Source organism: Miscanthus floridulus, chromosome 8 (genome assembly GCF_019320115.1).
Source record: "Miscanthus floridulus cultivar M001 chromosome 8, ASM1932011v1, whole genome shotgun sequence".
In the NCBI taxonomy this organism is placed as follows: domain Eukaryota; kingdom Viridiplantae; phylum Streptophyta; class Magnoliopsida; order Poales; family Poaceae; genus Miscanthus; species Miscanthus floridulus.
Genome location: NC_089587.1, coordinates 92,184,156 through 92,208,988, shown reverse-complemented (window position 1 = coordinate 92,208,988; position 24,833 = coordinate 92,184,156). Strand labels below are relative to the sequence as shown.

Below are 24,833 nucleotides of genomic sequence, written 5' to 3'. Positions count from 1 at the left end.
GACAAGCACAAGCCCACAAGGCAAGCGTCAAGGCCCAAAAGGCAAAGGCCAACTAATGAAGTGAACGGTTCAGACGTTCAGTCATCTTCCTCGTGCGGACATTCAGAGTTTGTTCGATAGGACGATAGTAGCAGCCAGCGGACCTTCAACCTGGAAGGCTGGAATCCATGGCGGCCGGATCAACTTGGGGTGGGTATCCGCGTGGAGCCAAGGTAGGGCGAGCGCCCTACCTTGCCCTACCGAGCCCTCCGCCACTGATGACCCCCGGAAAGACCGAAAGAGTACTCTCGATGTTTCGACTTTCGACTGGGCCGGGGGTTCGTGAAATATTGGGATAGGACGAGCAACTGCAACGGTAGCTTTTAAATCAGCGCTCTTAGTTTTTATTTACACAGGCTTCTTCTATTATTAGATTAGATGCTATGATTTTAATAAGATTCAAATCTACTAGGATCTTTCAAATTAAGACCTCTGTTTTACGTTTTCTTTCTTCACATCTGCTATGTATTCTGCCTATTTGATACATCCTATATTCAAACACGAAAATTCAAATTCGAAAAAATCAATAAAGTGCCATCTCAAGGAAAACACGACAATGCAAAAATGGTTGATTCTAACAAAAGATAATTTGATCAAATGGCATTGGTAAGGCTACTATAAACCCTATTTTTATAATGCTATATGGCTCGGCTCATTTGGAATTTCATATTCATCACTTTGGCATTCAATCACCTTCTACTGTATCTAATATGTTTGGTTCTTGGTTCAAAGGATTTTCTTCTAAGCCCAGAATACAAATTTTAGTAGGCGCAACTCTCTTTGTTGCGCCATTTTGGTTTGAGTAGAAATGATTTGATTTTCAGTGAAGGTATAACTAATTCTTTCATGTAGGTTACTTTTAGGAGGACTTATTGGATCAAAAGAGAGGAAGAAATATATGTTTTTGGAGATTGGGCGTAGAAAATCATAAGTCACCGCGATGAAAATCTTCAATAAGTTTGGCTACAAGTTCAGCAAAAACATTGAAGCTTAGAGTAGCTTTATCTTTCTCTCCTATATCGTTGTTCTTCTGAATCTTTATAACATCTACTACACTTAATGTTATTCCCTCCATTATAAATTATAAGACGTTTTGACTTTTCTAAATACAATTGTATTTACTATATGTCTATAGACACCTAGTATATTTAAGTGCATAGTAAAAACCATGTATCTAACAAACCAAAATGGCTTATATATAATTTGGAATGGATGGGGTATTTTGGTCTGTAAACATCCATTCGTGAAACGCATAGGCTAGCTAGATTGATTTTTCCTTTATCTAAAAATATGCTTGGAGGCCAGATTAATTTTATTTTATCTAAAAAATATGCTTGGCCAAAAAGAAACAAGATGCATATGTATGTGTGTGCGGCTAGCTACAATATATGCATGGTGCGGAGTGAAACGACATAAAAACTGTTCGCTCGTCGATTTCAGTTAGGACTTATCAGCCATTAGTCTTGTTTGCTTAAAGGAATTCTGAAAAATTTATGTGAGAAAAATACCGTTTCGGATGAAAAAAAAATGAATTAAGTCAGGTTCGAGGGACGCGAACGGCGCCAATGTGTGGTTTGGCATCAGGACCAGACCAGGATAAGGATGCACCGTACCTGCTACTCCTATGCAGTAGTGCTCTCTCAGCCTACGTACCAGTGAAGTCACTGCAGAGGAATAGCTTCCGAGGGCCAGCTAGCTACCAGCAGCTTTGCACAGTTGCAGTCAGCATCTGGACAAGGAGCCAACGACAACGAGGATGATCTGAGTTCATCTCTGCTCTTCTCCACTCTCAAAGCATCCTAGCTCATCCAAGTGAGTGATGTCTCCATGCATCTTCACAGTCACAGCGAGAGCGGACAGGGTGGATCCAATCCGGCAAGCCCCGTCATGTCGTCAGGCATGACATAAGAAGGTCTTGGCCGCCCTCTGATTCCAATCTTTTCTCATGTTACGCTTCCTTCAGTAGTTCAGTTCTGGCAGCTGACGCCTAAGTTGGCCGCTGTTTGATCCGAGGACAGTACTAGCCATGGATGCCGAGGAGCTCCTAAAGAGGATACGTGAGAGCTAGAGGAGGGCCAGGCCGAGCTCAAGCCTGAGTTGTCGGAGCTTCTGCCGACGGGGCGCCACGACGCCTCCTCGTCGCGCCGGCGCCCCAAGCAGCGTCGTCGCGGACGCCACACGCGAAGCTTGTTAGGCGGGCGATCTCCAAGCAGCTCCTGAGGTCGCCGGAGCGCCCGGTCGGCTGGCGCGCGGTGGCAGTACTCTAGCTCCTCACGGCAACGCCTCCCGCCGCCCGTTGGCCACGCCGGGCTGTGCGCCAGGCACCACGTGATGGCCATGCAGTCGCTGGGGCAGGCCGTGCACATCCTTGACCTCCGGGGGAAGGTCCTTTACTGGTATGGTTTAATTTGTCTCTTGCATTTCACTGTTCCTGGCCTCCGGGGGAAAATACGCCACGTTGACTTATTTTGATGACCCCCGTCGACTCCGGTAGAATTTTGATGTGAACCTAAATATGAAATTATCTTTTCATTCATTGATTGAACATAAAAAATGAACAGTATACTACCTCTCTCTCCCCAAAACACGTGCCTATCATATGCGTGTCATTTTAAGTAATTCAGGTTTGACCAAGTTTTTATATTTGGCTTATGCTTGTACTTATGTTGAAATGCTGTGAGAGAAAAATATTATTCGTTCGCTGAAAAGTACTGCTGAATTAGTTTAAGTGAACAGGACTATATTTATATTTATGGATCCAAATCAATTAATTATGAAAATACATTTCATAACTAATCTATTGATATTTATTTGATATTAAAAATATTTATATTTTTTATTTATAATTGGTCAAACTTATATACTAAAACATGACATCGTTCTCGAATTGTATTTTTTTAGGGGGACAGAGGGAGTACATCCTGGACGTCCATTTTAGTGCGGGCTGTTTCTGAAGGCTGAGGCAGACTCGAACTCGAGTTGGACTGGGCCTCTCACTTGACTTTGACGTTTTTGATAGTCTCCTACTGTGACAGAACCGTCCGAAATAGCACATTTACGGAGGTTCTTGTCTTCCACTAGACACTAAGGCCATGTTCGGCTTACCCTATATTTGGCTTGTTCGGCTTCTTTTTCAGCCGAAACGGTGTTTTTCTCTCACAACAATTCAGCCGAAACAGCAGCCAAGTTTTAGACCAGCGAACGGAGTCTAAGCACCCCGAAGGTGAGCTACATCAGGCAGTTCCGTCGAGCACATCCTATGTGAGAACCCAAAAATCTATATTTTTTCATCAGGATCACAAATGAGAGAATAAAGCTTACAATATTTTAGCCATTTCCTGCAACATTTTTCATGCAACATCAGAGTATAATATTTGTTGTTTATAACAGCGGAATATAATCATGTTATCAGAGTCTCAGCGGAAATAAAATCATTTAATAACAAGTTAAACATTAACATGCTGATCCATTATATACATCATAACAGGTTATAAGTTTTTTCATTGTAAAATATTTTGGGTGAAAGTTTCAATTAAATTCTATGTCCGCAACGTTAAGTAAATCCTCGTTGAGCTCACTAGAAAGTTTCCACACACAAGTGTCAGCTCACACATGTTCCTATCACCTGCAACAGGATAGAACAAACCCTGAGTACTCAATTGTACTCCACAAGGTTTACCGAGGAAAGAAAAGACTCCAATGATATGCAAGGCTATCTGGCTCGTGGGTTATTGCATCTGTAGAAAGCATTACTAAAAGTGTGTCCTTATATTTAATTTCATTAGCAATCGTCATTAGTTCATTAACTAATCATTCTATATAAGCACTTGTGCTACTTTTCAAGCAGGTGGTAAGCAATTAGACCATTTTATCATATTTCATATTCCAGTTCTTACTACGGTGCTAGATTGTAGACAAGTCGTACCGGATTATCCGACGATTCATGAATCAATATGCCCAGCTGGGTACCCCGAAACACACGCTCCTCTTGTACCCTAGGCATAAGCCGAACCAACCCACCACTCTCCTGTCAAGGGTCCAGGTCTCCGTTCAAACTTGGAATCCAAGCCCCAACACTTGAGTCCCAGACTCAGTGTGGTGCTTAGACCTCCACCATCCCCGTCTCCAATCAGTCGGTCCATAAAGAGCCGGAACCCACAGCAAGAGAGCAACGAGCCTTTTCTGCTCCCATAAACAAGTATGTGCTCAGGATAATAAGTATGTACCTGCCTAGAATCCAATGCAACGGTCAGTCCTTAACCGACACAGGCGGAACAAGTGAAATCCGAGCCTCGCTCGAATGCCAAACCAAGTCCAGATCCAAAGTATCATTCCGTCCAGTCACCAATTATCATTCATATATATTCTATGTGATAGTAATATAATAACAACAATAATATCTTTTCTATCTCTCGCGAGTGACAGGCAATCACTCGATTTCTACCGGAGTCCTATAGTATAACAATCTACACAATCCTCTCATACTAGTAAGACTCATGGGATAAGGATATATATATATATGCAAGTGGGTTCATTCAACTCCTTAAACTGAATGCACATGCATAAAATAAAATGTAGAATAATAGAGGTTATGCACTGGGGCTTGCCTAGGTAAGATATAACAAAAAAAAATTAGCATTTCATCGTGGTGGCATGATCCTCCGGACCATCCTTTCGATACTCCAGATGACTCCATGATCCCTCATTGTTCCTATCAGGGTATACGTAGATGAAATGCAGAGACGTAATTAACCAACTACAACCGTGACTCGTAAAATACAATTTATGCCTCTCAAGCTAACGAGCTAGTTCTAACGATGACCTACTTAGGCTATGTATCCACGTTATCGAACCAGACGTTATTTCCCAATGAGTGTTTTAGCTATACAAACCCAAGTTATTTCTTTATTCCATTCTATCGATTTAATATCTATTCGAAATAGGACATCATTATCTATCTAACAAACTAGTTACTCAGGAGCTACAAAAATTACAGTGAGCAGATAATAATATTAGGAATTTACTGTAAAAATTTTTAGAGTCAACACTATCACCATTTCCTCACAAAAAAATCCCACAAGTTCACATTTTAATAATATTAAACATTTTAAAATAATTAAAGCAACCCTAAAAACAGCACCAACTAGATGAACAAAATACATTAACAAATAGATCATGATTTTAGAAACTTAACAAAATTAGGTTCACTATTTTTTGATCCCTAAATGATTTTATATCTAAATAACAAAAATCAGCTCAGAATTTATTTTAGAAAAATATTGGGTTCATAAACCCAGGGTCCCTCATGGACTGGCTTCCCAACAAAAGCTTGGCTAAATAGACAACGTTGTGAGCAACGTGCAACTCATGGGCCGGCCCAAAAACCTAGACGACAGGCCAAAAGGACGATCCAATCTCCGATCAGAAGGCCTGGCCGAGGAGGAGCGGCACCCACTTCTGACTCCGGCCCATCTATCCGACCGGAGCACTCTCTTCGGTCTCTAGCCCGCCTCTGGATGATCTCTCTGACCGGAAGGCCTGGCCAAAACGCCACTTTCAACTTCGGTCCGCTTCTTTGACCAGGAATGCGCTGGATCCCTGCCTAAGGCTCCTCTCCGACGGGCGCAATAAGAGCCGACTGGGACCAACCGACCGGGGACGCCTGCTCGGTAAGGACAAGGAAACAGACAAAGAAAGTAAGACAGTGCACTCAAGTCAACCGCAAATACCGAGTACCATACCCTGTACACCTACAGGATAGTACCCTACGACCTCCCTGACGTGATAGAACGCAAGCAGTGTTGTAGGCGCCGACATTTTCCTATAGTGTTGTGGGCGCCATCAATACCCATACCAGACAACGTTGTGAGCAACGTGCAACTCATAGGCTGGCCCAAAAACCTAGACGATAGGCCAAAAGGACGATCCAATCTCCGACCGAAAGGCTTGGCCGAGGAGGAGCGACACCCACTTCTGACTCTGGCCCATCTCTCCGACCAGAGCACTCTCTTTGGTCTCCAGCCCGCCTCTGGACGATCTCTTCGATTGGAAGGCCTGGCCAAAACATCACTTCCGACTCCAGCCCGCTTCTCCGACCGAGAATGCGCCGAACCCCTGCCTATGGCTCCTCTCCGATGGGTGCAATCAGAGCCGACTAGGACCAACCGATCGGAGATGCCCACCCAGTAAGGACCAGGAAACAGATGGAGAAAGTAAGGCAGCGCACTCAAGTCAACCGCAATATCGAGGAACGTACCATGTACACCTACATGACAGTACCCTATGACCTCCCTGGCGTGATAGAACGCAAGCAGTGTTGTAGGCGTCGACATTTTCTCTACAGTGTTGTGGGCGCCATCAATATCCATACCAGACAAATACGATAAGGCTCCCCCACGTGCCTCTAAGGCATCGATAGTGTTGTGGGCACCGGCATTTACCGTGCCAGGCGAACATGGTAAAACCCCCTACATGCCTCTCGACATCAACAGTATAGCAGGTACCGACATCTGCCATACCTGAAGAAGACAACACAACCTCCCACGTGCATCTGACATTCAACAGTATTGTGGGCGCCTACCATCATCTTGTACCCACCAGCGTGGGCAGCAAGACTTAGCAGCGAACATATTCCCTCCCTCTCACTTGTAAGGCCACCCCCTTCATCTATAAAAGGGGATGCGCTCTCTTCCAACAGATAGGTTGATTCAGATCGATCAAGTTCACTAGTTCACAACAACAGAACCGCCAGGTTCAAACCACAAGCACACGCTTGAACACATAGCACATAGCGGAGCTCCCGTCACTCTCGGCCCCTCTGACCAAAGTCAGACCGGACCTCTTGTACCTTCCATCTTTCTCCTTCTCGTTTGTAACCCCACTGCAAACTTCGAGCACCTAGGCTCAGGAATAAAGTCACCGACCGACTCAAACTGGATGTAGGGCACGTTGCCTGAACCAGTATAAACCCTGTGTCATTGAGTGCTAGGCCATCTCCGATCATAACATACGACAAAACTACAAATATTTACGTGTTGCTCACTTTCTACGTCGACAAAACCCTTTTCTATTTCCCTGGAAAACAAGAAGGGCACCGCGGCCCACTCGGCCCAGCGCGAGGCGCAACCACGCGCGGCAAGCCGGCCTAGCAAGCGGCCCAAGGCGGGGAGCCCCCGCACGTGTGCCATCTTGCAAAAGAGACCATGTTCTTCTTAGTAATAGCACAACCTCCCTACACACTATTCTCCTAGTCATCATCTTTGCAAATGGGCCCCCGAATGTTGCCGACTTCACCACAGGGAGGTCCCCGGTGACCCCGCGTACGACGGCGCGGCTCTAGCCAGCCATGCTGGCCTACCAAAGGTCAAACCGATGCGTCCAATGAGCTGACATGAATCTACAGACCAATGCGCATAGGTTGGAGGCAACAGATGAGCCTGGCGGTGAACTACCTAACCTAGTCTCGACGATGGGGCAATCCGTGCAGCGGCGCGAGCGTTCCGGCGAACCTACGTGCTCATGGAGAGATAGACATGGTGAAAAAGCTTTAGGAGATCACCGTGGTGTACGCTATGGTGACCGTTGATGTAGGGGAGGTCCGAGGTGATCTGGCCATGTGCGAGCCATCGGGGCGGCGGTGCTCCGAGGCGGACATCGGCGCGTCACCACATCTCCAATGGGATCCCTGACCAGAAGAACGTGAGCACCAGCTAGAGAAGGTCAAGACAAGATCACGGCTACAAGCAATTGAACTTCTACCAGCCTTACGGCCTTACCCCCAAACGTGATCTGCTACGGCAGTGAGACGACCGTTGGCTCAGAAAATGCTGAATTCGGCCAGCAAAAGGGAACGGAGGGCTCGAAGAGGGTTGGCTGGCTAGCCAACCTCCAAAGCCAACTGTGGTTGCAAGGAATCAAGCTAAGGCATTCAGGAAAGCGTGAATGGTGGCAGTGGGCTCGACCGGAGCTCGGTGTGGCCATGGTGGGGGCGAATGCAGTGGAGTTCTCAGCCAGTTAAGGTGAGACCGAGTACGTGCAGGGGAAACAATGCGACACCATGGTCCATCAAATGGTGCTTGAATGGGACTCCTAAGGCTAGATCTCGCACGTCAATGCACAGACATGTGTGGGTGGCAGCCCACCATCGTGACGCAATCGAAGATAATGCGAGTAGGAGCGCGGTAGGTGAGTTGAGCGACTGTGAACGCGCCACAGGGCAGAACGAGGCGGGAGGAGAGGATAGAGCGCAGCCCTGTGCGCGACTTGACCACACGTGCGCACAGCGCGGCGACGGTGACCAAGCCTGGCTTGGTGCACCGCTGGTTGGCCTCCAGACTAGCCCGCGGGGCTCGGCCAAGGTGACGATAAGACGTCGCGCGCACTCAGCGACACGCGACACGGCCTGAGGGCCGACCAGCAGCGGCCAACCGGCCACGGCCCCTGCCCGACACCGGCACACATACGCGCTCGCATGGTGACCGCGACCACGGAATCCAAATGGTCAAAACGGCAACACGCACAGTTTTTAAAGCGAGCCAAAAACCGCTAACGACCCTCGATGAAGATCAACTACTTTTCTTAACCTCAAACCTGTAGTGCCAACTATCTGGCAAAGCAATTGCTGAGGCCCGGGAGTAGCTCGAGGAGGAGTTATATGCATGCCAACATGGGCTTGTCACGCCGAATGGCTGTTCATGAACAGAGTACCGAAACGTGATTCACCGTACGTTCTAGGGAATTTGGGCAATTTTTGTGGGCACATCGCGACTCCCATCGTGACTACAACCTATACCATCCTCAAGTACTCACCTTGATGCAATCAACTGTACACTTACATGAAGCTAGTGTTTAGGCATTTTGGTAAAAATTTAAATGACAAAATAGCATTGTCAATTATCATTTCAAACTTATAAGAATTCGATATTCGATTAGTACTAACCTCCCCTAACACTTTTAATTGAATTTTTAAAAAGGTCAAAATATTGTTAATTTCAACTAACTAACATACCATGACCTAGTCCCTATTTCGTACTAACTCGTAGAAACAAAATATTAAAGGACTATTTAAGTATGTTCCACTATATAATTTACCAAAGATAGCACTTTTAAACTTAAATTGTTTGTTTGCCGACTTAACCGTGAAGAGTGGATTTAATTTCAATTTGATTTTCGAGCTTCGCAAAAATACTAGCTGACATTATTATTCTCCAAGATTTAAATTGCATGCCCAGCTACGTAACTCGCCCTCGAATCTTTATTTCCACACTATACTCCACTTATAATTGGTCGTTGTTCATAGAAATTGTTTTCATGCCAACAATTAACACAACTTATTCTATTATTTTTGTTAGGAGTTTTCATTACCGTCTCTTTACGCTAAGTAAACGAACTCACTATATTATTAGATCTATCTCGCAGGTCATAATCTCGTTGCTTAGCGAGCTTGTAACACCAGAAGTGTTACACCTACGTCTCCACAACTATCTACAAGTACTTCATGATCTTCTCCAATGTTTCTAAGCATGGTAACATCGTTAGGTAGCAATCTATTCTCAAAACTATGAAAATAATCACATAAGAATGAGTTCACCTCTAGATTTAATTGCCACAATCAAAGCTCTAGTCATTGGTCCTTGCATAGTGGTTGGAGGAGCGGCAGGTGCATCCAAAGGATTGATGTCCTCATCGGTTTCTCTGGTACACCACTGGAGAAAATCCGGTGCATTGTATAGAGAGGAGTAGGGCCTCATTGCTGCACCTTATAACTTCACCGCATTTTTCGGCTCTGGTGCTCTTTGGCTCTCACCACGCTTGTGCACCCTCTCTGCACTCAATCTTCGATGCATAACTCCGATGACAGCACCAGAATGTGGCGCACTACTTTCAACTCCGGTGCTAGGCTAATGTACCCCGGTCGGCTGCCTGTGGGGATGTAGATCCTGCTTCTCACGAGAACTTTGGTGTAATTTTGTTTAAAACCCTCTGATTATTTTGTAATAAGTTACGCTTTTGTAATAAGCACTGAGATGTACTATTATGATCGTCGCATGTATGATTAAATAGATCCTGTCATACATGCGATGTGTATTCGGTTTTCTTCGTAAAAAAAACCGGTGTGACAATCTATCAATCAAGAAGCGGTCGTCTCTAAAATCCTATTTTTAGGTAGCACATGACGAGCTAGCCAAGATGTCTATAGTTGTTATTATTATTATTATTATTAACTCCAATGCAGAACACGCGCTTGGCGTATAACAAGATCTCGATCTTCCTCCTTTTACACCATTGCATATGGGCAAGCATATGGCGCGCATCATTAGTAGGGTCCTTGTGCACGCATCGAATAACAAGGATCATATGTAGAATAGCATCGAGTGAACAAGTTCATTGAACTTAATAGGAATGCATGCATATTAGGCGCTGTTTGGAAGGTCAGTTTTAGAACCAAAACCCTTGTAAAATACAGGTCCGGAACATTTTACATCTACCACTGGAAAAAGGTGTTTGGATAGCAAGTAATACAAAAAAAATTACCACTGGTTTAGACAAAAACACCCGGAAAGAAAAAAATCTTCGATGGCGACACTTTTTTTTCCGACAAATGTCGGGCTCGGCCACTCACGCTTCGCCTTCGTTCTTCCTCGGGCTGTCGGGCAATCCGTTTGCATCCGCACTAGCCCAACCCTCTGATGTCAGCAGCGGAGGAAGGGGATCTATGTACCGAATTTTTTATTTTTTAGCCTTTTTTGAAAGTTTTTCACAAATATGTTCCTGGAGGAAAATTTCAGAATCTGGACCCTTAACTCGGCGCCATCGATGCTGGCGCCGAGCTAACACGTCTCGGCGCCAGCATCCCTGACGTCAAGATCTTGGGCTCGACGTTGACGTGGCGCTGATTTGACAGGCAGCTCGACGCTGGCGCCGAGCTTGGCGCCGAGTTTGGCGCCCTGTACGAGAGGCCCTGACCTGATGTGAGGAGCGAATCCCCGGCCGTCTTTAATTTTGCAGAGATTTCAGAGCTTTGTGTTTGGCAGGCATGATTGGTTTTCAAGTGGATGGGAGCGGTGTGGCGGACGGGGACGTCGCCGATGCCCCCAACGCGCGCGAGCCTTGGCCCACCGAAAAGAGAACTTTACGAAACAAACTTTAGCGGGGCAATTTCTTATTTGGCCCTGGTTTAAAGTTGTCTTTCTTCGGTCTTGAAACAAAATTTCTTACCTATTTGGCATAACTCGAAGTTTCGTTTTCCAATCTGGCCTTACCGTCATCTCCCGCCTCTAACACCGTTAAGTGGTACATAAAAAGACCAAACTGCCTCTGAGACATTATGAGAAACCAAATGTCACCCAGGCAGCATAACAACATAATTTTGAGCACTTTGAATCCAATTTTCATAACTCTAATACTATGTTATGAAAATTGGATTCAAAGTGCTTAAAATTATGTTGTTATACTATCTGAGTGACCTCTGGTTTCTCATAATGTCTCAGGGGTAGTTTGGTCATTTTATGTGCCACTTAATGGTGTTAGAGGCAGAAGATGACGATAAGGCCAGATTGAAAAGCAAAACTTCGAGTGAGACCAAATAGATAAAAAAAATTTATTACAGAGCCAAAAAAAAAAAAAAGACAACTTTAAAGCATGGTCAAATAAGAAATTTTTCTCAACTTTAGCGGGCATGGACGTGCTGCCAGCCGCGTCCAGGAAAACAACTGTTCCTCACTGGCAATCGTGTGTACGACGGGCACTGGCCTTACCGTCACAGGTGTATCTTGGCCAGCAGCACATTTTACTCTCAAAATATTTGGAATGAGATCACGTGCTCTCCGGCTCCACCTATATGTGCTGCTGGGATTTCTGTCACTCCTCTATGGATGAACACCAAACGGGCTCTAAATCGGATCGTTTTGTAAGCTTATACCCAAACGAGTGCGAATCTTGACGCAGGGACACTTTAACGGCCAAGATAGACCTGCCGGCCACAGATACAAACGGGAAATCCACTCTCTGCGATGCATATGCCTTCATTCTCCTATCTCTCTCATCCCATCTCGTGCTGTCATGCATATGCATGCACATGACATGAGACAGCATGCCATCTTCGAGCCCAGAATATGTCAGGCATGAGCGAAGCTTTTGGCCTTTTGCCTACAACTACACTAGTATATAATCTTTTCTCGTATCCGTACACTTCACGGAAGTTGGTCACTCGGTCGGCTTCTCTGTCCCAGCTGTTTTCTTCGTTGGGTTAGTTTCCAAACCGCTGCTGTACGTGCTAGCCGATGCGGCGATGCCTGCTGCCATTTCATCAGATCCTACAGTGTCTCCTGCCACCTCGATCCATCACTACCACTGAGTGATCGACATTGATCGTCGTCCGCTGGAGGAGGGCCAGGCCGAGCTCAAGCGGCAGGTGTCCAAGCTCCAGCGCCGCGGGTCCTCGTCGCATCAGCCCGCCGAGCAGTCCTCGTCGGCGTCGTCAGCGTACCGGGATGTCCGCCAGGCACCACATGATGGCCATGCAGTCGCTGGGGCAGGCCGCTCACGTCCTTGACCTCCAGGGGAAGGTCCTCTACTGGTAAAAAAAAACACTTTTTTTTCCCACGGATACCGGGCACTCCTGTTCCTGTGCACTCTCAGCAAGTTCTGAGAGCTTGCATTGGTCCAAACTCCAAACGATGCTCTGAGATTTCACACGCACGCGATTCTTTTTTTTTTGATCGGACACGCACGCGATTCTACGTGGATTTGATCCAAATTTCGTTGCTTTTCTTTGTAATAATCCATCCAGGAACCGGAACGCCGAGCGTCTGTACCACTACTCTTCAACCGAAGCAGTCGAGCAGGACATCACGAGACTGATCATCCATCCCGACGACATCCCCGCGCTGAACACCATCATCGGCAACATATTCACCGGCAAATGCTGGCGAGGGAAGTTCCCGTGAAGAAGTCGGGGGAGCGGTTCTTCGTGGTCACCGACGCCACTCCTCTGTACGACGACGACGGAAGCCTGATGGGCCTCATCTGTCTTGCTGATGACACAAGAACACTGAACGAGCTCATTGGCACTTCGACGTCAGGATACTATTATTATCCGAAGAATTGATTCATTTGCATTGGTGTCTGCTACATACTGAAAGTTCTCTGAAATCCTTGGAAGTGTCACTGACAGCAGTAGTGGAGGGAGGGACGGCGGCAGGGCTCTGAAAACCACATCGAGCCCGTGCTTCCAAATTTGCCATGTGCAGAGGATGGTAGGTGTCGGGATACCTGAGGCCGTTGAGTTCCCAGAGAAGAGAGACTCTCATCCATGCTGACAGGGACACCATGGCAACATGTTGCCGCGCAACATGCAGACAGTGGATGATTAAGAGATCTGGGGTTTAGTCATCAGAGTCATAAGTTCTGGTTTTCTTCTTATTAAGTCTTTTTTTCTTCCACCGAGAGCTTCGTGTAATCGTGTTGCGTTGGATTGGGCAATTCAAACTCAAGATAAGACGATTCAAAAGTTTCAGATCTGAGCACCCAACAACAAAACAGGGATATAAGTTCCGGATTCAAAAAAAGATTCGTTCATGGCCAGAGTTACCTGGATATGCAAACTGTGGAATTTTAATTCTAAAGTCCAACAGAAAATTAAATGAATGATTTGCAATTTCCTCACTCCACCAGTGTGGGCCACGCTTGCCCTTGACAGAAAAATTGGGTTCGGAAAATGTTCTGCACTGCAATAAAATATCTTTTGATATTGTATGTAATATATTCAACTATATATAATCATAATGCAATTTTTTAAAAAAAAATCAAACTTCATTCATCAGCAGGTAAGGTAGAATTCACAAAATTTCATTGAAATTCCCCTAGAATTTAAATCGATGGTAACACGCTGATTACAACAGCCGCAACCAAACTTACACATTAGGCCCTGCCTGAATCCTAAAGAACAAAACATCAAATACACAACAAATAATATAAGGATGATCTTCTCAAAAAAAAAGGGGGGACTGAAACAGGGGAAGGGCAACAAATGCACAAATGTGTAGATTAAGTAATTAACTTTAACTGCAGCAACTCTCAAGCATGAAGTACATGGGTTCAAAATAAATGTGTTACCTTTTTTTCTTCCCTTCCTCTCCAATAAACACAGACAATTCTGATTTTACGAAAGATAAATAATTCGTAAAAACGGCATACCAAAAATAAATGGTGTTTCTTTACATGGGTTTTCAGTTGTGCATGTTGTCAGGCATTTGAAGATGTATCAGGGGCACCAGCTGGCTGATATGGTGCATTTACAAGAAGAGGAGACAATGCCTTGACTACGATGCTCATGCTTGGTCTGAATTCAGATTCGTATTGAACACAGAGAGCCGCCACTGCCGCTAGCTGCATCAACAACAAAAGGAAAAATAATTGCTGATGGTTTGGTATTTCACAAGTTTGTTGCAACTAATGCTGATTTGTTTATACTAATAACTTCAAATTGCAGTAGCCAATTTGAAAAATGTGGATTTTTGTATCACAAATAATGGACACACAGGAAGAGGCCCCCGCGTCGCCCCCACGCAGGCGACACGGGAGGTGACCCAAACCCTAGACGCCTCTCTTCCTTCCCTCCCTCTCTCCAGCCGCGCCGTCGCCGGAGCAGGCCGCCGGCATGGCCGTGCAGCTTGTCGAGAGGGCGGCGGCGAGGCTCTTCTTCGCGGTGGAAGCTGCGACGGTCGGGGACGAGCTTGCGTGCGGCGTCCTGGGGCACGGCGAGGTCGCTGGGGCTAGTGGCGGCGCCGGCGTCTTCAGGACAGTCTTCTCGCTTCGGCGTCCGGATCCGGCGGTCCAAGGACCAGATTCGCGCGGATCTCCAGCGGGCCGCGTCTGGGCGGGCGCTGGGCGACGGTGGCGGCGGCTCCTGTCCAAGACGCCGCAGGATCCGCGGGTACGACGCCCATGGTGCGTGGCGCTATGCCCAGGGCACGCGCAGTGGCGGCTGCGTCGGTCCGGGGCGGGTCTCTTCCTCTTCCTCGCGCTTGTTGGAGGCATGCGCAGTAGCGGGACGGCGGGGCGTGCCCTCGCGCGAGCCGCGTGGGGCTCGGTGGGACCACCTGCTGCGGCTGCGGCGGCGCTGGCCAGTGCCCGTGCAGGCGCCGGGCGGTATTGGGGACTCCTTCCTCCTCCGCTTCCCCCTTTCCTCCTCGACCATGGCGTGGAGGCGGCGGCGCCAGCTAGGGACACTGGGTCTGGCGCCCTGACGGCCAGATCCGGTGCCCCCAGGGCAGGGGGCGGCGCCGGTGGTGGGGCATGCGCCTGTCGGTGGCTGGCGGAGGTCGGTAGCGTCGATGGCGGGTGCTTGAGCCGGCGGCGACAGCTGGCGACGGCTTCGGCGTACGGCAGGGTGATGCGCGTGGCGGGGTAAGTCCAGCTCTGCATGTTGCCCGCTCGGAGGGGGTGGCGGCCGACGCAACTGTGCGGCTGCTGTGAGCAGCCGGTGCGTCGATGCCCCTCTGGAGGGGCTTCTGCGGGATGGCAGTGATGACGACGGTGGCGATAGGCTAGGGTCCGGCATCTTGGCTCGACGTTTGTGCTAGGGGCACCTCATTCGAAAGCCTTGGTGACGACGACGCCTGTGGGCGCCGATTTCCTTGTTGGGGGCGTCGTGTTCTCGTGCCCCCAGCCATGTCTTCCACGGGTGGAAACCCGGTCCATTCCTGGACAAGCGACGGCAGCGCAATCGGCGTTGTACCCTTCCTGAAGGCATCGCTGTGGAAATTCGTCTCGGTCGTGATGTCTCCTTCGGCGGATGTCCTCTGCCTCTCGGCGCCCGGTTGACGCGAGACGGCGAGTTCTGCATCGTGAAGTCAGAGCTGCTGCATCAGGGGATGTAGCTCGGCAATGATAACGCGGGTCGAACCCTCCCTCTCCGACGGCTGGGTTTTAGCTTTAGAGGATCGGCAATCGCCGCGGGCGAGGCGTGGGATCAAGGCAAGAAGTCGGAGCTGCTCTTCGCGAAGTCGTTGAGCTCGGCAACGATGACATGTTGCAGTCTCCTGCTTCGGGCCCGTTGGTCTAACATCTCAAGATGTGTCGTCGGTGTTTTGCCATGGGAAGTCGGAGCTGCTGGCTGCTTTGCAACCATGCTCGGCAACGATGACTCATGGTAGTGTGTACTCTACCGCGTTGCATGGGTGGGGTAACCTTTCATGGTGTTTGGCGCCACGCTTGGCTACCTTTGCTTGTATATAAACTTCATTCGTCTTAATTGAAAGGCAGAGCTCCTGCCATTGTTTCAAAAAAAATGGACACATAGAAGGAGAGAATGGACATACCTTTGCAACTCCCTTTGGAGGGTACTCTCCATTCAATCTTGGATCAACACATTGTTTAACCTTGTCCTCACCAAGCCTTGGTGTCGCCTGAGTTGAACATGGAACAACATACATGATAAATCAGACCACTAACAATAACTACATAAAGTTGTTGATATTCTTTTGCTATATTTGTGCAGGTCCTTCCGCACAACTCGGGACTTGCATATTGGTAATTGTTCAGGGAAAATGGCAAAAAACTGGTTTTGAAACATCATTGAGAATTGTAGTGTGAAGAATTTAATTCATACCCAAGTAACAAGACTCTGCTGGCCCCTTGGCATTGTATGATCTACAGGTTTCCTTCCAGTTAGAAGCTCTAAGAGGACAACCCCAAAACTATATACATCACTTTTTTGAGTCAGTTGGCCAGTCATAGCATACCTGCAATGCATAAGAGATCTCTTATGTCACCGATCAAATGGGCAACAAAGATAAAGTTCCAAAATATTCATTCTGTGCCACTCATAAATCCAAATATCTAAAACCTAATAAAAACTAGATATTTCTATTATCTGTTCATTTGTTGGTTCTTAGCTATTCTATAGTAGCCAATTTTCCCTTGGCCATTCATATAGTTGCAAAATAGTCAAAAGATTATTAGCATGCTTCTTTATGATGAGGATAAAGGTAAATAAATGATAATTATGTGGGGGCATAATCCTAGATACATTATGCAAATTATGAGCAGAGTGCATATTTATGTCAAATAATTACTCTGGAGCATGATATCCGAAGGTTCCAAGGACGCGAGTAGAATGTAGACGAGCAGCCATATCTGGAGATTGGCTTGAAAGATTGAAGTCTGCAATTTTAGTCTTGTAGTCCTCAAATAAAAGAACATTGCTAGACCGTATATCTCGATGGACTATGGAAGGTTGAACCTTCTCATGAAGATATTCAAGACCTTTTGCAGCATCAACAGCAATTTTGACTCTTTGCATCCAGTCAAGAGCAGGTCCAGGTTGTGCACCTGCAACACCTTTTCTTCCTGTTGAAAAAAAACAAGTTTAGAAAAGACTTCATGTTTTCATCATGAATATTTTTTTATCTCCAAATGCCGCATATTAGCTAAGTGGCTAGATGCATACCATGCAAAATATCATGTAGAGAGCCCATTGTAGCGAATTCATAAGCCAGTAGACGTTGATCTCCTTCGATACAATAACCAAGCATTTCCACAAAGTTTTCATGTTTTAATCTTGAAACAGTGGACACCTATATCCAAAATAGGAAAAGGGAAAAAGGAAATTGTTCAACATGAAGCATAAACAATATACATAACATTATGGCAAAATGGATAATTTGCAAAAAACAATTTTATTGCAGTTAGAGTGTAGAGTATGATATAATAAGTTATTTGCAGTATCAGGGTCTGGGCAAACCACAAACCATACCTGTGCTAGAAATTCATTATCAGGTTCAGGATCTGCTGAAGTATCAAGCTTCTTTACAGCCACATGTTGTTCGTTTTCCAGAACAGCATAATATACTCTTCCATATGACCCCTCACCAACCAAAGCGTTGGACCCAAAATCATCTGTCTTTTCTTTCAATTCATCAAATGACAATGCAGGTACTTCAATGGACGGCGGTTTTGCAGGATCACTGTTTGAATTTAAACCGTTTCCTGAAAGGCATATGTTGAATATGCTTATGATCTCAGCAGCAGAAGCATGGAATGCAGAGAGAAAAGGCGCCGAACAGTTATAGGCATGCCATGTAAAACCATGTCGATATTGAATAACATAAAACAATGAATAAAGTAAGAAGCACCTAAATAGAAGGCGACAGAACCACCTAAAAGTTCAATCAGCATGACATTCTAACTAATCAGTGTCCTCATCTGTACCAAACCTGCTACCTGAAATGCCTTGCGTAAGCTCAAATTTACCTGGCTTTGCATTGACAATATTGTAGCTACATTTGTATTTTTCTATATGTCTTTGACTATTAAGTCATTTGAACGAAGAGGACAAAAGGTCAATCTAAGTGTTAAATACTACTCCAGTAAATTCTACTTGGTTATCTCTCGATAGAAGGATGTATTGATCGATATCATGTGCGCTACTAATGCTTGCCTAATAAGCAACTAACAAAGTAGTAGCAAGCTTGTACTCAGTTCTCCTTTTGAAATGAAAATTTCAGGCAGGGTTGTTCCTCATCCATTGAGCTGTCCACGTAGCAGGCCTGAGAACCATTAATCTTCCTAGAAAAAAAGAATGTGTACAGGTAGCTTGCTGACCCAGGCCTGAACTAGTATCATTTTAGACTTTCGAATTTGTACAACAATGTTTAAGTGCAGCTGTTTGATCAACAACATGGTGCTTTTTTGTAATGAAACCGTCAGATTGCCGAACTTATATTGCTTACAACACGGTATATTCAGCTAACTTGAAATGTATCCAACATATCTTTAGCTAAAATATATGATAAAAAATTAGTTTCAAAATTTCCATCAGGCATGCCATATGGAATAAAAATGGGACTTGGTCTAGCAAAGAATAGTTTTCTGTCAAAACCAAAAGCTTGTCTTCACATGTTATGCTCTGTGCCGTTCATCTAATACAAGTTTAATCTACCACACCAGGGGCCAAATAATCCCACAATTGCGTCATCTGTCTTTCATTAATACAAAGTACAGACTAAGATTTGTGCTCTAATCATCTGTACGTTGATAAAGTAAGTAAGTAACGCTATAAGAAATATATCATAAACAACAGACGTACCACTTGTTCTATCAGGACTGCCTGTAAGTCCATTTTCGTTTTCAAGATATGGTGTGTCAAAATGACTGCAGCAAAGCCACCGGCGCATAGTGACCTATTCAACTCTGCTCTTGGTTCTTGTTTTCCTTCCTTCTCTGTTCCTTCATTTTAAATGAAAAAGGAAAAGCATATTTGATGTAAGCACCAATAAGTCTCAAGTTCCATGCAGCAGCCATTGCACCCAACATTTTAATTTTCGGGGAAAGCTTCAACAAATACAAATGGCAACACTAAACTAGCAAGTGCCTACTAGCCATTCAGTTACAGTAGTAAAAAACCATAAAAAACAAACAAACTGAGAAGAACAGATTACATATAGATGATTGCATGGTATGGAATTTCTGTGTTTATTTTTCATCGAAAAGAAATCAAGCTTGTCCAATTTGAAAAGAAACATATATTAGCTATTCTACCAGCCCACATTCTACTTCAACCAGAAAAGAAGATTTTGCATAGTTCAATTTGATGCTGGTCACTCACAAACTCACAGCTCACTATAATCTTAACACAGATGAAATACTAGTACACGGCTTCCACGATATGATCAACCAACAGAGACCTCTTCAGAGTCGAAACAACAGCAGAAAATTGCAGAGAGCCACAACATATTGCCGGAAGGACATCTCTAGTGTGTACTATGAGATATCCAGAGAGACACTGAAAGCATTGAGCTCAAATTCAGACATTCGATTACACTAAAACCGAGTCGAATCACCACCTTAATTTGAACCCACAAATAACCCGGATTTAGTTTCCCAAAATATCAAGCCACCCAAAACCAACGTAAATGCAGGCGGGATCCCTTTTCAGTTTCACCTCACAAAACCCAACCCGAGAAGGAGCGAAACCCTCACCTGCTGCCGGGACCGGGAAGCACGCACGCGAGCAGTGGAGGCGGGCGGTCTCGGCCTGTTCGATTGGTTTCCGGGCTGGCGGCTCGCCTCCTCAGCAGCAAGGAGGAAGAGGAAGGACAGAGCCACGGAGGGAGCAGAGCAGAGCAGCGGAGGGCGGCGTCTGGCTGTGACTGAGCTGTGGGGAGGCAAATCATTTGGCCATTTCAGCTGGGCGGCAGAGTCGCCTTTCCGGCTTTAGCCTGCCTGTCGGCCTCCGCCGGCACCGCTCGCCTCGCTCTTTCCAGCTCCGCCGCGCTTTTCTAATGCGGTTGGTGATCATCCCTCCCTATTATTGCTTCGACTCACTCACTGACTGATTGGTCTGCCCCCGTCACCTGTTCCCACGGATTTGGTCGCCGTGGAGTTTGACAGTTTGATTGATTGATTGGTCGCCGCCGGCATATATATAATGAATACGCTTAAAAATTCGCTAAAAGCCGTCTGCTTTGATCGCCAACTCATTTTTTTAGGTGGCAAACAACTGTTCTTGCTCGACAGATTTGCACGGAACTGCAACGAGGCGCCGTCTGTCCGTCGCTCTCATGTCGCCAAAAGAAAATTCCGCCGCCACTCCGGCCGGCACGTTCCAACGGACATATGGCTGGAGCGGGGCCCCGGCCCGGTGAGAATTTCTCCACGGCGTCGCATCCACGGCCTATCAGCCCATGGGCCAACGCAGAATTCATCATCGCTTCAAGGCCTGCTGCTCTCCAAGTCCGAGAGGAACCGGGCGAACGCCGCCCGCGACGCGGCCCGCGCCTCCTTCTTCCACGCCGCCGCGCGCGCCCTGAGCCCCCCTCCCCCTCCGCGGAGTCCACATCACGAGCCGCACCTTCGCCTCCACCTCGCGGGCACCGACGAGGCCCGTCGTGCTCGCGCTCGCGCCCGTGCACCCCTCCAGCTCCACCCCGACGGCCATGCCCCGCGCCGCCGTCACGAACACCTTGTTCATCCGCTGCTCCGCGTGAAAATCGGCCAGCACAGCATCGGGACACCCGCAGTGTGTCACGAACGCGCCCGTGGACGGGTGCTGGACAGCTGGAGGATATCCGCCTGCGGCGCCCACGACCTCACGACGAGGCCACGGCCCTGGGTCCGCTGCAATAACCCCTCCGGCAGGAACCCCTCGTGGTCCTCGTCGTTGCCGGCCGGCGTGGGGATGAACCCAGAGGAACCGGTGCCCGGACCTGTCCATGCCCGCGTCGATCTCCCTGAGCTGCTCCGCCGAGTGCGCGCCCTTGCTCCCGAAGCAGAGGAACACGAGGCTGCGCTCCGGCCGCGCGTCGAGCCACCCCAGGCACTCGTGCGTCGTGCCTCTCCGGCCTGCCGTCCTCTCCGTTGAGCAGCGGGCCGACGCAGTAGACCGGCGGCAGCGCCCGCCCGGGGACGCACCGGGGATCCCTGCATGAGCGCCTGAACGACCGGGCGCTCCAGCGACTCGAACGTGTTGACCAGGACGCCGCCGGTGGCCGTGCAGCGCGCCCAGACGTCCGCTATGGCCCAACACCGCTCGTCGTCCGGGTGCTCGCCGAGGAACTGGAGCGGCGCATTGCCGAGCTCCCTCAGCCCCGTCTTCCTGCCCGCGAGCAGCGCCGGGACCTGGGTCAGCGCGGCCAGCGACGACGCGCACGTCGAGACGAACGTGTACGCGGGGACGCCCAGCCGCGCGGCGACGTCGATGGCGTCCACGCAGAACACGTCGACGACGAGGCAGCCCACGGGGACGGGGGTGGCGCGGAGGAAGCTCTCCAGCTCGGCGTTGTACCGCCGCGGCAGAAGGAGCAGAGTGTTGGTTACCTTGCTGGCGGCGTCGGAGTCGGACGGAGGAACCGGAGGGAGGACGTGGACGGAGATGCGAGGATCGGAGGCGGCCAGGCGCCGGGCGACGGCGCTGGTTGCGGCGGAGCCGGAGGGGTCGATAAGCACCAACGTGACGGGGTAGCCGTGGGTGACGAAGGCCTTGGCGAGCTTTGCCATGGGGGTGACGTGGCCGACCCCGCCCGCGCCGGGGTAGAGGACGATCGTCGCCGCCTTGGAAGATTTCGTCTCGTCCAGGGCGTGAGGTGGATGGGCAGCGGCAAGTGATGATGTGCAGTGCAGTGCAGGTGGGGTGGAGATGGTGACGGAGCTGAGCTACCTCCTGACCTGTTGATTCCACTGCTTCGCTCAAAGGAAAAGTACAGGAACGAAGATTCCTCTATTTTATATACTGTTCATGCGTTTGGATCATAGGATTGAGCATATCTTTTCTGTAAAGTTTCCTTTATCCATACATTTTGAAGGAAAGAAAACATCCAGTCTAGGCCATTGGGATGCGGCATTCCGAACACTACTACCGTGCATCAGTGAGAAAAGGGACCAGACACAAGAGCCGAGGAAACATTTTTTTTATCTATTCACGTCACTTGTGTTCTCGACATGTACCAACTCCCAAACTTTGACCTACGATCTACGCCTGAGTGCTCCACTGCTGAGTTAATGACCTACCAAAGCTAATCTCAAGCTACCAAGTTTAGCAAAACAGGGACATCATTAGTCAAAATAAAATAAGATTCTTCTGCTACCTCATTCCTGCATTACAAACGCTCGTTCCTATAAAATTCCTGTGTTTTTTCATTACCCTATTTTTCCACCGTATTCCTTTTGTATTCATGTATCTTCTCTCGTTCCTACGTTTTTTATTTCTCCTTTCCAAACAGGGCTAAAGCTGAACTGAACAGTGAATTCAAGACTGTGTGCTAGGCGCTAGCTAGCCAAAGCCTGGTAGGAATTGCCTCGACGAGGGCTCGAAGCAGGCCGGGATGCAGGCAGACAGATGGAGGACGTGCCTCAGGCAGCCCAGCCCCGCCCAACCGCAACTCACCAGGCTCGGCGATTGAGCATTTGGCTGCCTCCGGCCCAAGTCACGTCCATACACGCCGGCAGTGGCGCAGAACGTTTTTTTTTTTCACACCGCAAACGTGTGCCACATTCTTGACGTGCTCCGAAAACGTGTGCACCCGCTTGGTTTCTTTTCTTTTCAAAGCACAGGTGGATTTCGGGATCGCTAATGCTCCAGGTGGACGTCAGTCCGGCATCGACGCTTATCCACAGTCGTCCTCCCCTCACAGTATATACATGATTTCTTTAAAAAGAAAAGAAAAGAAAAGAAAAGAGAGCGACACTTTCCCCACCCAGCACCGACCGTCACGGGCGCCTGCACTGCATCGCCCGCCCTTCGCTCGCTTTCTCCGCCGCTGGCGCCGCTCGTCGTGGGCAGCAAACCTGCCGAATCGACCGGCGCTGCTGCCTGACCGCTGCTCGCCCGTGGAGAGGGAGACCGCAGCCGCCGTTGCTGCCTCAACCACGAGGTCCGGACGCATGATCGGCGGCCAAGAAGACCTCCGCCTCCAACGCGCCGCGGCCCAGTGTCCACCTCCCACTCATAGCCATCGCCGGGAGAACCCTAGGAAATGGGACCGTCGCTGGCCAGGCCCAGACCAGGCGTAGGCGCAGCTGCCCGCTGCCAGGCCGTGCCACCATCCTCGGCTGCCGACTGGCCGGAACCGTTCGTTCCCCGCTCTGCTCTGCGTCGCACGGAAGAATGGTGAAAAACACATGTTGTAAGCTCACAGTTCAAATATTTCAGATGTTGTAGAGGTATGTTGTAAGTGTTTCATATAGATGTTGCAAAAGTAATTTTGGATGTTGTAATGGTTGTACACGTACGTATGTTGCAAGAGTCTGTCACCAATGTTTCATCTATATTTTCAGACTTATGTTATAAGCGTGTTTATTTGGATGTTGCATATATTTTACACATATGTTGAAAAATGTTTTATCTGAATGTTGCGTATGTTTACAATTGTTTTCAAGTATTTTTGCAAGTGTTTCAGACGCATATTTCAACTGTTTTATTTGCCTTTTTATGTTGCAAGTGTTGCATCTGAATGTTTCAAAAGTAGATCGGGTAATGCACATGAAATAAGTGTGGGAAGCGAGAGGGGGCGCGAGCGGTCTCCACACGGTCGACGTTCGGCGGCGTGGGCCCCGCGTGGCCGTGCGAGATGCAAGCACGAGCGAGCAACGCTCGGCCGACACGAGCCCATGCGCGGACGTAAGAAAATGGACTGCAGTCGCGGATGTCCGGACGTCCGGGCGCTAGCAGTGCCGTTTCGAGATTCACATAGTCATTTTAGATATATTTTGTTAGCAAATAACATAGGGCTTGTGTATTGTGTTGTTTGGGACCGCTTCGTTGCATGAATTCTGATTTTTGCTCCTAAATCCGCAAGCTAAACGGGGGTAGCTCCATGAGCTCTAGCTAAAAAAAGAAACCAAACAATTTTAAGTTTACGATACCAAATAAGTATCATTGAACTAGTTTTGAAATACATTTTTTGATTGTATAACCTATTTATATAGAGACATAAACATTAATACTATATTCTATAAATTTAGTTAAACTTAAGAAACTTTGATTTATTTCAAACCTAGAATTGTACTCTTGTTAGCATGGATAGAGTACCACACATCACCCTAGGGACATATGAGATAACAATTCTCGTAACAACGTCTATTCCTGGAGCTTAGAGCTAAACTGCAAGATAAATAGGTGCAGTTGGTGGCACTACAACTCCACTAAATCTAACTCGGGATGTAGTTTGGTGCGGTGGAGACAGGAGAGTGAACCAGTCACCGACAAACTTATAATAGAAGAGCTTTAAAAAAAAATAGCTGCAAGGATTAATTCCTGGTGGAAGCGTAAAAGCACCCAATCTATATATTGGTTA

At 47.7% G+C, this 24,833-nt stretch overlaps 1 protein-coding gene and 1 pseudogene across 2 annotated transcripts; both read right to left on the bottom strand.

Annotated features, from left to right (window-relative positions):
• Positions 1 to 14,079: 14,079 nt before the first annotated feature.
• Positions 14,080 to 20,318, bottom strand: LOC136472931 (PTI1-like tyrosine-protein kinase 3). 2 transcript variants are annotated; one of them, XM_066470629.1, is made up of 8 exons: positions 20,023 to 20,318; positions 19,130 to 19,269; positions 17,798 to 18,030; positions 17,492 to 17,618; positions 17,118 to 17,391; positions 16,652 to 16,784; positions 16,362 to 16,448; positions 14,080 to 14,427 (listed from the first exon to the last, which is right to left on the bottom strand). In XM_066470629.1, exons 2-8 carry the CDS (start codon positions 19,215 to 19,217, stop codon positions 14,284 to 14,286), a joined length of 1,086 nt encoding a protein of 361 aa, XP_066326726.1. In that variant the 5' UTR covers positions 19,218 to 19,269; positions 20,023 to 20,318; the 3' UTR covers positions 14,080 to 14,283. The 2 variants fall into 2 exon arrangements, with proteins under 2 accessions (XP_066326726.1, XP_066326728.1); XM_066470631.1 differs by having other exon boundaries at positions 19,130 to 19,263.
• A 194-nt stretch (positions 20,319 to 20,512) lies between these two features.
• LOC136472930 (UDP-glycosyltransferase 88F3-like) lies at positions 20,513 to 22,050 on the bottom strand (annotated as a pseudogene).
• Between the last annotated feature and the right edge of the window lie 2,783 nt (positions 22,051 to 24,833).

Excerpts from the sequence above, each read along its gene's own strand:
- LOC136472931 (XM_066470629.1), bottom strand. The coding sequence starts at position 19,217 with ATGCGCCGGTGGCTTTGCTGCAGTCATTTTGACACACCATATCTTGAA. Across the intron at positions 17,619-17,797 it reads ATAATGAATTTCTAGCACAG|GTGTCCACTGTTTCAAGATT; the intron begins GTATGGTTTGTG and ends TTTTGGATATAG. Across the intron at positions 14,428-16,361 it reads CTCCAAAGGGAGTTGCAAAG|CTAGCGGCAGTGGCGGCTCT; the intron begins GTATGTCCATTC and ends TTGTTGATGCAG.